Below are 17,495 nucleotides of genomic sequence, written 5' to 3' on the forward strand. Positions count from 1 at the left end.
GCAGAAAGACCCATTGGACAACTGCTGAGCCCTGGGCCGGCTGTGTTTAAATAACCAAGAATGTTAGCCATCATGAGGCACTGGAATGATAGCAGAGAGAAAGAGAAAGAGAGGGAAAGAGAGAGAGAGAGAGAGAGAGAGAGAGAGAGAGAGAGAGAGAGAGAGAGAGAGAGAGAGAGAGAGGAGAAGAAAGAAGAGACGCCAAATTAAAAAAACAAAAACAAAAAAAACAAAAAAGAAGAGCACAAATTCCTGAAAGAATACCACAGAAATAGGAGATAGAGAGATAGATAATATTTTTTAAACCCCCTAATAGGATAATTGGAAGATAAAATAAAAGTCTATCATGCAGAGAGAGAGAGAGAGAGAAAAAAAAGCATGCGGTCCAGATGAAACCAAAGTAAAGAGAAATTATACAAAATTTAATTCCTAATGAATTAACTCAAACAAAAGAGACAACTTAATAAAACGGGAGGGTGTGTATGTAAACACCCTTAACCTAAAACAATAACTTTAAAAATAAAGGAAGGGGTAGAGGGAAAAGAAATACAGTGTATGGGCCTCAACAAATATACCTTGGAAATTAAGGAAAAAAAAAACAAAGACAAAAAAATAGGAGATAAAACTAAAATCTTGAACTTCAGCCAAATCCTCAATGAATGTAACATTTCTTTTTTGGTGTACTTATTTTTTTTTTAAGCCAAAGTTGCCTGAATAGAATCCTGAACAAATGTCACATGGGGAAAAGCAATGTAATAAAGAAGAGAGCTTTGTTTTTTGCTTTCTGCTGTCTTTTTTTTTTTAATATATAAAGTCAAGGTCACAAACTGACATTTGAGCAGTTTTCAACTAAAGGGGAAAAGAAAGGAACTGGGGAGGGGGCCAAAATAAATGTAAGTCAAATAGTTTGACTGAAAGCAAACAAACAAACAAACAACAAAAAAAAAGGTCTCTACAGGTATTTGTGTGTGTCTTTTTCCCCTTTGCAGATCTTGAGTGGCTGCTAATAAATTCTCTCGTGTCTTTGCGGATTATATCCACTTACCAAGCAAGAACTCCTCCTTTAGTAGGTAAGGTGTAAGAGAAAGGGAAGAGCGGGTAACGTGAGTCCATTATCAGAGTCTCAATGACAAGTAAAAACACACACCTTCCTGCACAACCTCACACTCAGCCCTCAACTTGGACTAGTGGCGCTCTCTGGACCTGGGGGGGGGGGGGGCGGGGCATCCATTCTGTCTGTTTTTCTCATTCAAGGGAGTCTAACCGAGTTAACCTAGTCTGTCTCTTTAGGCCTGGGTTGGTTCAAGACATTCCCCCCACCCCACCTTGCTGTCCGTGAAAACAGGAGGGGTGTGTGTGCTGACAACTGGACAGGGGTGTTGGTGGGGTCTTGGAAAATGTGGCTGGGGAGGGGGGACGGGAAGTCATGGGGATCGACTTCCGGGGTGCTGCCTGAGGCTGGTCTAGAACAGGTGGCGTAAAGGTGGCGATAGAGAAGAGCCCTTGTGAAGCCAGTCACCACGGGAGATTACAAGGGGTGGATTTCCTCACACATCAAACCAGGATCCTGGCTGAGAGGACACAGGTCTGGCTCCCAACAATACCATGCTCAATAGTATAAGCAAGAGAGATTTCCCCGCCCCCTCCTCTCCCCTTTCCCCCCCTCCCCCTGCACTGTGGGCCTTTTCTAGGGCTAGCTGGCCATCTTCATGGGGAGAGAAAATCTGTAGGGCCAAGAGGGGCAAACCCTGTGGAAGCCCTGTACCCCAGACCACTCTGCATCTCTGCCATCCCAGAAGTCTCTGTTCACCTAGACCCTGGACACCCACCCATCTCATGTTTTCTGTGGGTAGACCATAAGTCAAGTGGGTGGGAGATAGAACTTAGATGATTGGGCTGAAGTGGTCGTGTGTGTGTGTGTGTGTGTGTGTGTGTGTGTGTGTGTGTGTGTCCCATCATTATGGCACCACAGGTGAGAAGCAAATGCAAGGACCTCAAACGCCAGGGCACATCCTCCCCTCCTGGTTTTTACATTGAGCACCCAAGACGCTCGGTCGAGGTCTGATGTTCAGATCGCTTTGATGGTAGGTTTGCCAAGCTAGGAAGGCCATATCTTATTTGGGTTGGCTGACTTGATGCGCAAGCATGTAGACAATTAGGATCCTATAGGCCATCTTCGATAGTCTATCCCAGTCTATTCTCCATCAAGAGCCTGCTTCCCATTCCTACTTTATCTCATACTCTTTGAGCCTAGAAGAAAGGGACTCAGGGGCTGTTTTAAGCAACCATTTCCATCATGGGGATGCTGAAACTGTGAGACTAAAAGGAATTAAAAACTAACTACTTAGGGTGTCAGCTCCTGAGACCAAGGGGCGGGACTTCCTTTATGGATTCTCCCAAGAGGCTTTGCATACAACATTACCCAATTCTACCTGCCATGGGTAGGTAGAACATTGCCTTGTTGGCCATCTGGTTAGCTTTAACTTTGGAGGTAGGAACTCCGCTTAAAAGTTGCCCTTGTGGAGTTTTCTAGAGTAAGACTTCTTTTTTTCTTTTTAAATTACCATACAGATTCATTTCCCATTTTGGCATTTCTTATTTGTCTTCTGGTGTGCATTTTGGATGGCATGTCTTTCCTGCCTGGGGAGTTCAGAGGTAATGTGTGTTTCCTTCCCCACCATCTCTGTCAGAAAGAGATCATTTGGGCCAGCAAGCTTGACCCTAGGACCTGAGCTCTAGGCTAGGGGGCATAGTTATTGAGGGTAGACTCAAGAGATACTTGACTCATTCATATTTGGTGGCCAGGATATTGTGAGTAAACCAGGCAAGCCCACCTTGTGGGGAATGAGGTTGGCAGATAGTTAGGAGGCAAGGTCATCAAACGCAATGGTTTTCGGTGTCTCCTGACTTGCTATCTGGGGGCATCTCCCAGGTTCTCATTACCATCATGACTACAACTTCAAAGCATTTCCCTGTTGTATCTGGAGTCCCCATAGGCAAGGACTTTTTTTTTTTTTGGATTGGTCATGGGCCTTGAACTCAGGACCTGGGTGCTGTCCCTGACTGAGCTCTTTCATTCAAGGCTAGGGTTCTACCTCTCTGAACCACAGCTTCACTCTCAGTTTTCTGGAATTTTGTTGGAGATAAAAGTCTCCTGGACTTTCCTGCTCCAGCTGGCTTTGAACAGCAATCCTCAGATCTCAGCCTCCTGAGTAGCTACGATTACAGGCATGAGCCACTGCGTGAGTAGGAAAAGATTTTTTGAGTGTGAGGTATTCAGTGCAGGGATTCAGAAAGGACTTTGCCCTATTCATGTTCTTTATCCCACGCACTGAACTTGGGGGACACAGGAGTATTTTCACAGAGAGACCTGGCTGTGACTTCACCACATTTAACTTGAGTGTTTGGAACTGAGAATTCAACATGGAGGTGTGTTGTCGCCAGAAAACACAGATAAATAAGATACTAACCGGGAAATATTAAGCGCTCCTGCTTGGTTAAAAGTCCCTGTTCTTTAGCTGAAGCTAAGCTTTTTGACATGGCCTACAAAATCCACTGCAACCCTGCCCTGCCTACTTCCTAAACCTGCCTCGCACAAGGCTCTCAGAACTCATCTTTTCTGCACACACCCACATCGGCTCTCAGAACCCACGTGGACTCCTTGGCTTTCCAACCCCAGGCCATATGCACATCCTACTTTCCTTTCTATGCAATTCTCTGCCCCTCTCCCCCACTCTACACACCCACATATTTCATTCACTTGCTCGCTCATTCATTCAATATTTCAACCATTCATTCATTAAAAAAGTGTCCTGGTGCTCAGTGTTGCATTTACATCTTTTCTTTCCCACATCTCCATCTGGGTGAGGGGTTTGTGGTGGGCAGCGTCCATGCATAGTACAGTGGTATATCCCAGGACCCACTAGTGCCTGGTGAATGATAATGGGTCTTGAGGTCAGCTCAGGTCTGGGTGTGGGGGTCATAATGACCCCAGAGGATTAAGGTTTAGGTCCAACTCATAGCAGAGATCAAAAGTCCTTTTTCTTTGCACTTTCTTTGCACCTGAATTCTCTTGGCATCACTGCCTCTGGCCCCTCCCTGTGCCTCGGCTCCTCTTCATGGGGGATGCAGCGAGAACTCACTAGACCCAGCTTACCAAGAGGAAGTGCACAGACCTTCTGTCTGCAGGTTCCTTCTCAATGGCCGACATGCAGGCTTCGGTGGAAAGTTGGGGACCCACAGGGCCTTCCACATGCTTTGCTTTCTTTCCCTAGCTCTGCCCCTCGCAGGCACAGGACCACTGGCCTGTGCACAGTGGCTCATGCTGATGATAAAATGGTGCTCCTTTGGGATAAGGGGTTAGACAGAGGCAGTGCCTTTGGCCGGACAAGTTAGAAAAGACCTGGGCTGGCGCAGCCACAGGTCAGTGTTCAGAGTGTGGTAGGTGGAAGCAGGTGGGTGTGGAGGGGGTGCCTCACCTCCCACTTGCTTTGTCCAGGGTACGGCCTTAGGGGGCACTAATCAGGCACACCCCTGATCTCCTTAGGGGAGGCCTCGGCAGGGAGGAAGTGTTCCCCAGAGTCACGCATCCCTTCTCTCAGTAGGACCCAGTCTGATGGGCTGGGTTGACACTTCCGGGTGGGGAGTGGGAAGGCGTTATAGTAAACTCCTCATTAGAAATGGCTGGATCGTTCAACTACCTCCTTACTCCAGAGCCCACCTTCTCCAGGGCTCTCCCTCCCTTCCACACGAAGAGGAAGGAAGGCCCATGGCGGGGACCGGCGGCAGAGTCAGCACGTGCCTGGAATGGGGCCAGGATGATGCAAAGGAGACTTCGAGCAGTGACTGTGGTCAGGGGTGGACAATGGAGGTGCTCGTGCTCTAGCTCCTGCACTGAGTGCTGCTACCAAGACGGGACATCTCCTCCCTGAGCCTCTCGCCCACACCACATAGACAACAGGCCTGGCAAAATACATCTCTGATGAGCTCTTCGTCCTATTGGAGGATCTCTGTACATGCAGTGACTCTCTGATCAGGAACAACTGGCTGGAAAATGGCCTCTAAGACCTTCACCAGCAACAGCCAACGCAGGCCCATCAGCACCCAGAAATACTGTTCTTGGATCCCCAGGACCCCCAGCACACAATCCCCAGGAGCCCCCACCAGACCCTACCCCCCCCCCACGGAAGACCCAGGATTCTATAGCCTCAGGACTTTTTTCTTTTGGTCAGTATCATCTCTTTTCCATCCAGCTGTTGGGGGCATAGCATGAAAATCTATCCTCGGCAAGATCTGATGAATCAACCAAGCAAAAGAACTCCTGTTGCCAGGTGCTGGTGGCTCACGCCTGTAATCCTAGCTACTCAGGAGGCTGAGAACTGAGGATGATGGTTCAAAACCATCCCCAGGGCGGGGGAAAAAAGTCCCGAAGACTCTTACCTCCAGAGAACCACCAGAAAACAGGATGTGGAGCTATGGCTCAAAGTGGTAGAACACTAGTCTTGAGTTGACCCAGTCCTGAGTTCAAGCCTGTTGACTGACACCCCCCCCCCCCAAACAAAAACAAAAACAAAATCATCACCACCACCAAAAAACTCCTGTCTGGTCTGGATCCCAGCAACTGAGAAAGGAATTTGAGTGCTAATAGCTTTATTTGAGAAGGGAAGAAAAACCCTTGTAGGGGAAGAAGAATGAAAAGAGAGCCAATAAAAGATGTTTTGTCACCTTCTAGATAGGGCACAAAAATGGCGGGACTTGGAGATTAATATTCCATCTCTCCAACACTCATGGGTTACAGCTGCCTCCCGCGTTTGCAGATTGTCTACTACATGCAGGTGGCTGTACGGCCTCAGAATCACATCTAGAACCCACGGGCAGTTCTGAATAAAGTAGGATGAGTAGGGGGTAGATGGTGGCTATTCAGAAACCAATCTGCGTTAACTGCCAACGTGATCAGAGCAGGGGGATTCACCTAACAGATTCCATTTGGGGGTTACTGTTGAGAAATAAGATCTGGACCCCTAGCTTCAATACCACCAGCTTCCCTGACGAAGTTCTTGAAATTTCCGCTGGCTAATTGTCAATGACTGAAACCAGGAGACTAGGTCAAGGCCCCCAAGCCACACAGAGACTCTACAACCACGAACTATGCTGGCCGGCTCAGAGGGATCTTTTGTTAGGATAAACTTCCTGAATTCATGGTCATTGAGGGAATGCTAACGAATATTTCCTCATTGATTCCCTTGGCCCCACTAGATGAAACCCCCCAAATTCTATTCCTTCCTTCCTTCTTCCTTCCCTCCTTCCTTTCCTCTTTCCTCTCCTCCTTGCCTTCCTCCCTCCCTCCATCCTTCCTTCCTTCCTTCCTTCCTTCCTTCCTTCCTTCCTTCCTCTCATAAATTTACCTCATCTCCTTGTTCCTTACCACGCTTGAGGTTACCACTTGAGTTTTTCTAATAAGTAATTAAATCCCCACACCACGAACCCCAACTCCCTGGAGTTTCACTGGAAATCTCTCTCAGCCCTCCAGGGGATCACACACTGTTATTTATTGTTTTTGTTTCAAATCATTATTTAATCAAGAACCGGGGAGAGGAAAAAAAAAAGGCAACCTCTCACTTACACTTCAGAATTTAATTTCGGCTGAATTCTGAGATCAAGAGGCAGCTTGGACTAATAGGTTACAAAAATACAATCAAGAAAAGAATTCCAATTAAACTGAACACGTCCATTTATGGAGCCTCAAATGGCCCCATGGAGAGAGTCAGCTATAATTTTTTCCCCTTCCTCTCTTTGCCATATGGGGAACTAGAAATTCTCTGGTGAGCACAGAGAGGCAGGGTAAAGCATATAGCTAGAGGGTTCTGGTTATTTCTTTCTTTTAAAAAGCCCTTTTTTATTTCACAAAGACATTAAGTTTATTTTCCTTGCTGTCATTCATCTTCCTTTGTGCACTAATTAGGAAGACAGCGAGAGAATGGATTCGTTGACCTGTTGGGAGTTCTGGGAGGAAGGGGGAAGATGGTAGGAGGAGGGAGGGAGAGTGGGAGGGGAGGGGAAGAAGAAAAGACAGGTGCTAGGAATTGTGAGAAAGTGAAAAGCCCATTAAGACAACCCAACGGGCCATGACCTTGGGTAGGGGAGGTGGTTTGACCTTTAGCAGGAGCCTGAAAAAAGAATTCTCGCTCCCTTCTCCCATGTCTACTGGGAGAGCCCCAGCCCATCAGTGTTTCCAAATCTCCTTATAGATCCAATTAAACATATTTTCTCCCTGCCCAAATAGGAGAAAATAAGTTCGATGCAATGAATTTTTCATCCAGCTAAATGCATTCCACTCAGAGTCTCACCCTTCATTCTAAAGTCATGCCCTCCTGGTGATACTTACACAAAAGAAAAAGAAAAAGAAAAAGAAAAGAGAGGTGTGTGTGTGGGGGGGGTTTCTTTCATCTGTCTTGACTTAGCAAAAGCAGACATTGACAATGATATGTCATTTCTTTGAGTTTTCTTTCCAGGGCCAGAGATCACTGCTGGGTTGATCTGCAGCAAGGTTTTCAACAAGCATGCATGATTCCAATGACATCAGACACTGTCCCCTTGGGAACATTACATTTCTAAGTGCAGGGACCAGCTTTTCCTTCAGGCCGGGGCCAGGTCTGCTTTGCTCAAGGCTGCCAGTCAGGGTCTGGCAGATAGTAGGTGCTTAGTGCACATTCATAAGAGGATGAGTGCCTGGCCCCCCTCTACCCTGTCAGTGGCTACGGTTATTATCCCAGAACACAGAGGCGGAGACAGAGGCCCACCAGTGGGATGGTGGATGGCCCCAAGGAAGGTCGAGGATTCACAAGTCAGACTTTGGGGGTTCAAATCCTAGTTCTTCCACGGACTCATCATCTTTTGCTTGACATGTCTAGGCTGTAGTAATGGAGGTATTTGTGCAAGTTTATCTGGAAGGGCTATCATACAAGCAAAATGAGATGCTGACACAGGTAAAGCAGCCAGCCTAGCTTCGGGCACATAGTGGGAGCTCAGTAAGCATTAGTTACCTGTGTCACCAAGAGGCTCACAGGCAGACATGGCCTGCGCCCAAGTCCATGAACCATCAACTTCCTTTGACTCCTTTCAGTTCACAAAATCCCACAGCACTCCTTTTATGGATCCCCTCTGTCTCTCTGTCTTTCTGTGTCTGTGTTTCGCTGTCAATGTCTCTGTGTCTCTCCTCTCTCTCTTTCTCTGCCCCTCTCTCTGAGGTCTTGTTTCCTACAGTTTCTTGTTGACAAGGGCATGTGGTCCAAGCTAGCAAGATAAAATGAGCCAAGCCCTTCTGGGTCCAGCTTTGGTCTTGACTGACACCCCCTCCATGGCTTCTCCATTGGGAAAGGACCTGAGCAGACCTCAAGACTACCAGCTTCCCGGCCCACCCTCCATGCTGGCTCACAGTATATGTTTCCATGGCTCAAACTCTGGTTCCTACCAGCTCTGTCTCCTCCCAGTTGGGTGACCTTTTCCTGTGTCACCTTGGAGAACCTTAATCTTCCCCCCTATAAATTGGGAGTTACAACTACACTTACCTCAAAGAACTGGCATGCATAGCGAGTGAGGAAAAGCCTGCATCAAGGATTTGACGGTGCCCAGCGTACAGTTGTCTTTTCCCCTCCTTCTAGTCACCAGCCATCTCAACCTGATGAGCTCCTGCCCATCCTTCAAATCCCAGCTCAAATATTCCCTTATTGGCAAAGCACTCTCAGACAGCAAGTTAATACCATCTGAGTCTTTCTATGTGGACCCACCCTGTGTTGTACCTGCTTCCCACTGTCACCCACTGACAGGGGTGAGGGTCAAAATATTCTACAACAGGTGTGGAACATTCCTTTCCTATCCATTGAATCCCCAGCCTGACCCTTCATAAATGTTCAGGAGATGCTGACACACCTGAGTGAATGATCATGATCAACAGATGATTCCACGCTGTTTCCCTCGAACACAGAGAGAAAAAAAATCATCCCACATCAGGACTCCGAAAACCTTTGCGCTAACTTGGAAGCATCTTCCAAGTAAGAGAAAAGATGAGAAGAGACCAAGCCGTGGAGCAGACTCAAAAGCCCCTGGGATTGCAGCTGGTATTTGGGATGGAAGAAAAATTTTTTTAAGAACCCTGATCCGGGCAGCAGGGCCCTGGATTGAGGCCCAGTTTAACCACTGACTTGTGTGTCTGCAATGACAGCGTAATTATTCCTGCTGCCTCTGCTATTACTAAGACGTGTTCTGTTGTCTGCCTTCGTTCCGCCAGTGGCAAACATGACATTTACCAAACTAACACTTATCCCACACCTAGCACATTCTAGAACGTTTTCTCACTCTGTGATAGCATCCCTGTAACAAGAGCGGTTGCACCTGGCTTAGCTAGTTATGTGGAGAACTGGGGTCTTGAATGCTAATGATCACCACACCATGAAGATCCATGGATTTATGTTTCTGGGCTAAACACTGGGCTCAACAGCATTAAGAAGAGATGGTTGCTCGCTCTCTATTCATCTTACAGATGAGGAGATGGTATCTGAACGAATCTGACCACAAAATCAGATCTCTTGTTTCTAACAACTCTACGTCGCCATATGTAAGTCGTATCTCGTCTGTAGGTCTCACTTTTCTTTCTTTGATAATCAGGGCAGTGAGTGAGCTCTTCAGGCCACTTTGTAGGGATGGAAGAACCTTTGATTTCCACTTCTCTAATGGGCATGGAGACCAAGGGAGTTACAAAAGCATCTCATTCTCCAGCCTTCTGACAGACCAATGAAAGAATCACCTCTCTATGTCCCGGTGGAGAAAGCTGAGCTAAAAATCATCAACCTGGACAAGTCAAGATTCAAACAGGCCACACAGGGGACCCCCTTGTTTTAGACCTGGGGAAGAGAGACTTGCAACCTGCAAGTGTTCCTTATTCATGGGCATCTTTACAAAGAAGGGATTAGGGTTGGTGTGGGGGTGGGGGTGGGAGGAGAAGAAGAGCTGTGGGGTAGCCCTAGAATGGCAGAGGATGTTGTCAAGACCTGATGTTCAGTGGGGAAGAGTTTCCCAGAATGCAATGCGGGTAGCTAGTGTGTGACCGGAACCTCACTGTTATTCATCAGCGCACCCCCCTTTCTTGGCCTCCCCAGAAGGAATCCTGAGCTTTTCCTTGCTCCCATCTCATACCTTGGTAGGAGTGGGGAAAGGAAAGGGAGAAAGGGAGGGAGGGGAAGGGAAGACACGTTCCCTGTGCAGCTTTGTCAACAAATCCCAGCTTCCTCTCTGTTCCTTTAGACTCTACCAAAGGCCTTCTTCACCTATGCCCCCAACAATCCCGTGTGCAAATTTCAAGTTCATCAAAGAGAAAACTGAGGCTACGCAACTTGCCCAGAGACACACAAGTCAGGAAGTACCCCCAAACTAGGATTCCAACCCCCCCCCAAACCATCTCTACATCTCTCATTCACCTGTGCGCTCTCTGACGTCACATTCCACCCCTCCGGGACCCCTTGCGGTTGACCCAGGATGCCATTTCACGCCAGGTTGCTACATTGTATTCACTCAGAACTCTCTCTTTGTCACTCCTCCCCGCCCCCCAGACCCTTCACCTCCCTGAGCTCTGGCATTTCTGTCCCATCACTGGGAGAGATGTGTGACGGAAGTGTGCCTCCATTCCCTGACAGCATGTGTGGGCATGGGAGAAGACACCAGGTCTACAAGCGCTTCGGAGGGAAATGCTCATCATGGAAACTCAAGGTGGTGTCTGTGGGCCAAATCACATTCCAGATGTTGGCCAATATGGCTGGCCAGCTGCTATGATAGGTCACTTTGTATAATGACCAGAGTGCCTCCCTCATGTCAAAGACCTTCCTCTCTCTCCCTCCCTTCCCAAAGAATCCTCCTGTGAGATCTCACACACATATTCTTGCTGATGTCCCTGTGGAAACCAGTATTTACTTTCCAACATCCTCCTGAGAAAAGAGCCTGGGTACTTTTTTCATTTTTCCTCCCTCTGACCACCCCCCCCCCCAAGTGTCCGAGCCAAGTACTGCCAGAGGCTGGTGAAGGACCGTCTGCTTAACCAGAAATGACATCTGAAGCCAGCAGGAGGCTTTTGCCCCAAGCTGAACGAGGCATATAGCATACGCTGCCCTGAGCTTGTGTTTCCCTCGGCCTCCCCCACGCGTCACGGCAAGGCGGGCAGAGGGGCTGTGGTAATACTTACTACACCCCTGGTTGACAGGAAGCTGAGCATCTGGAGGGGCTGGCTGGGCCGGCGGCTGGCCTGGGCCTCCGGGCTGGCCTTACAGAGGGTCTTGGAGCAGCGGCGAGAGTGCCTTCGTCGGGACTTCCGCCCTTCCTCGGGGGACCGTCCTCGGTACCTGGGAGCAAAGGAGAGAGACCTGAGGGTCCTTCGAAGATGAGCATGGCGGAGAGTTGGGTGAGAGGAAAAAACATGCCATCTGAAGATGAGGTGTGTGTTGGAGCACGTGTCCATGCTCATGTTTTTGTCCTCTGTGTATGTGTGTGTATGTGTGTGTGTGTGTGTGTGTGTGTGTGTAAGCTGAATTGTATGCATGTGCACCCATCCATATATCTATTTACCTCCTCATCCATCCAATCATTTTCTCTTCTATCCACCCACTCACTCATCCACCCATCCATCCTTCTACCCAGTCACTTTCCCATCCATTGATCCACCGATCCATCAATCCATCCATCCATCCACCCATCCATCCACCCTTCTATCCAATCACCCATCTGGCACACATCTACCTTCCCATCTTCTAGTCCATCCATCCATCAGTCCATTGATCCATCAATCCATCCATTGATCCATTGACTCATCCACCCATGCACTTATCCACTCATCCATCCTTCTACCCAATCACCCATCACCCATGCATCCAACTTCCCATCCATCCTTCCATCCATCCATCCACCTACCTAGTCAACAATCCATCCATCACCCCAGTCACTCATCTACTCGTATCTCCAATCATTTTCATCCCAGTACACACTTGCCTATCTATCCCACCCTCACTAATCCATTCTTTCATTCATTCACTATCTTATCATCTACTTACACATCCATTTACTCACTCAGTCATCCAGCTACCCATCCTCCTGCCACCCATTTACCCCTATATCCATCCATCCATCAGTTATTCATTCATTCATTCATTCATTCATTCATTAACAAGTACTTAGGGACAGCTGAGATGAGAAAAGTGGTCTCTTCCTGGATTTGGTGTAAGGTCTCTCATGAGCCTGTGTGATTATCCTATCACTTTGTGTATCTGGCTATATCCATTTAAGTTTCTATGTGTTTGTCTGTACATATAACATATATGTGACTTTACTGTCTGAAAAATGAAGCTATGCCCTTGAGTGTCACCCAAAACGTTGGGAAAAGAAGTAGATGACCCCCCCCCAAATGAAAGCAACGCAAGCTTGTGAGGTCCAGAACCTGACTGTCCAGTCTGTAGTGAAAATAAAAACATGTCCGACCTCTCAGAATAGCCACATTTGAGCCCTGCACATCCCCTAAGTCACAGTAGTAAATCGAACTAACACGGAATGGCTTTGCATGGGCCCGAGAGGCCCTCTGAAGGTGTTTGGCAATCCTGGCCACAACTTGAGGACACAGGCAGGGCAGATGCCACTTCCCACCTCACAGGTGAACGCGCTGAGGCTCAGAGGTGTTCAGGGTTTGGCCTGATGTTTGGAAACATCAGAATGGTTTTCTCTTTATTCCAGGGCTTCTAGATCAGTCTACTAAATGTATGGCCCGTGTGCCAGCTCTCCCTTTCCTTCTAGTCCCTCCCCAGTCAAGAACTCAGGTAGAAACCCCAGCAGAACACAAGACAGGAGGAGAAGAGAGTCTGTGATGTTGACAGGTACATTGCTGGGCCCTGCCCGGTCCTCTGGTCCCCGCAAAGGCGGGGGGGGGGTCCATTCACCTGTGGGTGGAGGGGGGGCTTAGCAGGAAGCTAGTGTAGGATTGGAGCTTGGGGCAGGCAGCTCAGAAGAGTCAAAGAGGGACTGGGGCTTTGTCCCGAGTTGAATGCTCTTAGAAAGAGGAGAATCTATCACTGGGCAGTGGAACCAATCTTTAGCTGGAAAGAGAACTAGCCCGAGGCTCGGGCCCCTGAATGCCATTCACGCTAGCTGGGATGGGAGGATTTGGGGTTTGGATGGAGCTCTCATTTGGTCTCAGCTCAGACCTGCACACAGAGGGGTCTTGTTTCTGTCTTGGTCAAGCAGGCACAGCTTGGCCGCACGCGATGTGCTGTTCATGGCTGGTGTTCAGCGGGGAGACCGAGGCTCTTGTGATGTGAGATAGGGGCTTCCCTCCCCCTTCCTCCTCTTCTGAGACACATCAGAAGGCCTTCCTCTTCTGGGGCAGCCATGTGTCAGCACAGAGAGGTTGGAGCCAGGAGAAGACTAGCTTTCAACGTCCTCAGAACTTGGTCATTTGTGCTGTGTGGCCTTTCGTTGACAGCTCAGCTTCTCGGTGCGCACAGCATCTCTCAGCAAGAATGCCACATGCACAGCCAAACTCTCTGCACTGCCCACATTAGCTCTGTCACTCAGTTGCTAAGGGACAGTCGAGTGCCTTCAGCCCTCTGTGCCTCAGTTTCCCCCTCCCCTGCAATGGGGTTTGACAATACTATCTCCCTCCAGGTGCTGTGGGAGGGGGAGTCACACAAGTTGATATGAAAAGTGTCTGAGTGTCGGCTGGTGCCAGGCCACACACAGCCTCCTGCCTGCAGCTCTTCCTAGGCGGGAGAAGAATAGGCAGGAGTGGCAACACTGGGCCGGGGGGCCGAGGGCTGTGTAGTGGTGTCATCATCCTGTTAGCTGGGCCCGGGCACTGGGCTGGAGGTGAAGGCATTGATAGGGGTAAGGGCCTACCTGCTCTCACAGCTGAATGAACGAGACTCTGAGCTCTGGGACCTCGAGTGGCAGCGATGGTGGCGGTGGCGGTGAGACTTTCGGGGCCGGCTTCGAGATCTTAGGAGGAAGGGAGGATGAGGAGCGAGTCAGAGAGAGACAGACAGAGAGAGAGAGAGAGAGAGAGAGGGAGAGAGAGAGAGAGAGAGAGAGAGAGAGAGAATATGAAATTGAGATGGTCATCCTGTGATCTTGCTTGCCTAAAGGTACACATATCTCTAGTTTCGCAAGCCTCCTGTTGGGGTCTCCAACTGGGGTGCACAGAGGAGGAGAGGAGCTCCTCCTCCCAAGGGGACAGCAGTGACTCAATGCTGGCTACCCCCCAACCCTCCCTCCTCCCCCCACACACCACAAACAGGCCAGGTGCAGAGCATGCCCTGGACAGGAAGTCACTCCCACATATCACCCCAGGCCAATCACATAGCACAAAGCCACCAATCAAAAGCTTGGGCTGAAACAGAGCCCTCCCCTTCGTCCCTTTCCCCCCAGTTCTGGCTCTGGTGTATTGGTGAGCCTGATATCCTAATATTTTATTCAAAATAATAATGGAAATGCACATATATATATATATATATTTAATGTAAAATCTTTTTTTAAAAGAAGCTCATTTAAAATAAAAGACACCTTTTGGGACAGACAAGACACATTTTTGCAGAGTAGAGGCTGCCCATTTGTAACCTCAGACCTGGCAAATGAAAGCCCGGATCTTTAGCATGGCGTCAAAAAGCTTTTCAAAATAGGCCATGGATAGCCACAATGGCCCACTGCAGTCAGCAGCACCCCTCGTATTGTGGGGGGCTTCAGTTACTTCTGAGGAATACAAACAGCCCGGGGGCAGTCGTGGTAGTAGGATGAATCAGGAGGTGGAAGGAAATGTCGAAGTCTGGAAAGTCAGTGGGAGTTAAAGATGATTCCGTCTGGGAGCTGCTGGCTCATGCCTGTCATCCTAGCTATGAAGAAGGTTGAGAACTGAAGATTATGGTCCAAAGCCAGCCTAGACAGGAAAGTCCATGAGACTCTTGTCTTCGATTAACCACCAACCCCCCAGACCCCCAGTAGTAAAGCTGTGACTCAAGTGGCATAGCACTAGCCTAAAAGCTGAGTTCAAGCTCCAAGACCAATGCATGTGAGTGCAGGTACACTTACATGCGCGCGCGCGCACACACACACACACACACACACACACACACACACAGATGATTCTGTATGGAGGGAAAGTCAGGGATATCTCAGGAAGAAAGTACTTAGATTCTTCAGATGCAACATTTCAGGCCCTATTTCTTTCCCTTCAACAGCCCCTTATATCAAGTCTAAATGCTGACCTTGAACTTCAAACTCTTTGAGGCGTTAGTCTCTACCTATAGCTTCTGATTTCACTGTTTCCTGTCTCCTGTTTGGTCCCAGCAGGCTCAAACAATGTCTATCTCTCCCGGTTCACGCGTTTCTCAGTTCTCTGATGCTGAGGATAAAGTAGGGAGAGAAACCTGGACCCATCGCAGACTTCAAAAACCAAGCTGTGTGCTTTCATTTCCTTTGAAGAAGGATTCCTTATAACCCACGGACCTAGTTCTCTTCACATCACTACTGGACAGATGAGGAAACCGAGGCCCAGAGAGTTTAAAATGCCTGTCAAGCCTACCTATCCTACAGGAGACCATCTCCCCGCCAAGTTTTCTTTCTGGTGGCTGCGTGCCTTCTAGGCCCCTACCTCCTCTCTGTCACTGCTGTCCCATGTCTGTGCCAGATGCATGGCAGGCTCTCCAAACTGGAAGATGGCCTGCCCACCATCCCGTGCCCAGTGCAGGGCTGCCCACCCCAGGGCTCCCACATGCATGTCAATTGAGCCCTGTGCTCACTGGCTTAGAGGCAGCTCTGGCATGGACCTGGTAAGCAACAGCCATTGTTATCTTGGGTGGAGGAGGGAGGTGTGGGGGGTGTCTCCTGTTTTCCTTGCTCTTCTCTTTCCTGCCCCTGGTCTTGTTGCACAAGCCTGCTGGGTTCACTCATCTCTTGCCCGTGGGGAGGGGGACCCCTTCAGTGCCACTGTTCACCCCTGCAGTGTTCTTGTCACTCGCTGGCTGGCTGTGGCCCCACCAGACAAGACACGCAAGACATCTCTGAGATCATGTGCTCTGCCCCAGATCCGGGTGGCAATGTATTCAACATACAGGATGAGTAATTTTCAATCGCCAAGCCTGGTGATGGGGAAGTCCTTCCCTGATCTAACCACAGGCTCTAACCACGTCTTCCTTTTGGAGTGTTTCCTAGATCTTCAGGGTGGTGGTGGGAATGTTCTCCTTCACCCTGACCTTGTGTGAAGGTCAAAGCCCCTTTGGGGCGGCCATGCTTGGCAGCTTCCCTCCTCCCTGTGCCTCTGTCTCCTTTTTTCTCTCCTCAGAAGCCGACTACCTTTCATTCCCATTAGCTTTGATACCTCTCTTTAGAAGCTTCTTGGCAGGAGATAAAATATTAGTTGATTGGAAAACACATGCGCTCACAGTTGCAGGGTATCAAGTAGGTGGGTTGTAACCAAATTTACTTTTAATTCGGTTGGGAACTGAACTCGGCAGGAAGTGCTGGCTAATTTAAAGTTTTTTGTTGTTTGTTTGTTTGTTGGTGCCAGCTATCAACCATGAAACACCCAGGACCTGGACACCGAAGTCAGATCTCCACTGCCAACTCCATACTTGCAAAGTCAGGAGTGTGGACTCACACACATGCTCACCTGAGCACAGGTAAAACCTACCACACAACCTCCATATGTGCAGTACCTACAGATATGCAGACAAGGCACGTGTATGGTATGGAAACCATTTCCATTGGTCCATGGTACACCTCCAGGCACCCAAGTGTGAGCACAGACACACTCCTGATCACAGACACGCACGATATGCCCACGTTGCATGCGTTTGTGCACATTGTGTGCATGCCCAAATGGTGCAAAGATGTACAGACATGCACAATGCACACACGATGCACACATATATATGCGCACACACAATGAACATACCAGGCACACACACAAACACGTGCACTTACATGCACACATGAACACATGAGCGCAAACACCCACGTCATATACACAACCGGGTGTACCCTGCGTACTTGAAACCCACAGCGTCCATTGTACATGCAGCTTCCTCCCTCCCTTCCTCCTTCCCTCTCAACCTCCTCTCTTCCCCGTCCCTGTGTATTTGACAGCTCACATTCTGGCTACTAAGAGGTCAGATTGCTGGGCACCAGTGCTCACGCCTGGCATCCTAACTACTGAGGAGGCTGAGATCTGAGGATCATGGTTCGAAGCCAGCCTGGGCAGGAAAGCCCATGAGACTCTTTATCGCCAATGAAAACAACCAGCAACAACAGCAAAAAAAAAGCTGAAAATGGAGTTGTGGCTCAAGGGGTATTGAACTAGCCTTGAGCAAAAGTTCAGAGACAGTGCCCAGGCTCTGAGTAGAGTCATAGGACTGGCATTAAAAAAAAAAAAAAAAAAGAGCCAGACTTGCAATTCCCTAGATTGGAGACGGTGTTCA

At 48.8% G+C, this 17,495-nt stretch overlaps 1 protein-coding gene and 2 long non-coding RNA genes across 3 annotated transcripts in view; 2 read left to right on the forward strand and 1 right to left on the reverse strand.

Moving 5' to 3' along the window:
- Positions 1-17,495, reverse strand: part of Srrm4 (serine/arginine repetitive matrix 4) — a 100,544-nt gene that overhangs the window by 11,643 nt on the left and 71,406 nt on the right. The window contains exons 7-8 of the mRNA XM_070026428.1: positions 13,924-14,022; positions 11,231-11,387 (exon numbers count right to left, since the gene is read on the reverse strand). Of these exons, the coding sequence (XP_069882529.1) occupies positions 11,231-11,387; positions 13,924-14,022 (256 nt within the window). The remainder of the gene's footprint in view (positions 1-11,230; positions 11,388-13,923; positions 14,023-17,495) is intronic.
- On the forward strand, positions 1,012-15,674 carry LOC138829866 (uncharacterized). Its single transcript, XR_011372753.1, has 3 exons — positions 1,012-1,070; positions 11,249-11,479; positions 15,370-15,674. It is a non-coding gene; the product is annotated as an uncharacterized lncRNA (long non-coding RNA).
- Positions 15,766-17,419, forward strand: LOC138829867 (uncharacterized). The gene is made up of 3 exons (XR_011372754.1): positions 15,766-15,848; positions 16,586-16,697; positions 17,164-17,419. It is a non-coding gene; the product is annotated as an uncharacterized lncRNA (long non-coding RNA).

Source organism: Dipodomys merriami, unplaced genomic scaffold (assembly GCF_024711535.1).
Source record: "Dipodomys merriami isolate MVZ:Mamm:240054 unplaced genomic scaffold, mDipMer1.0.p SCAF_177, whole genome shotgun sequence".
NCBI classification, from domain to species: domain Eukaryota; kingdom Metazoa; phylum Chordata; class Mammalia; order Rodentia; family Heteromyidae; genus Dipodomys; species Dipodomys merriami.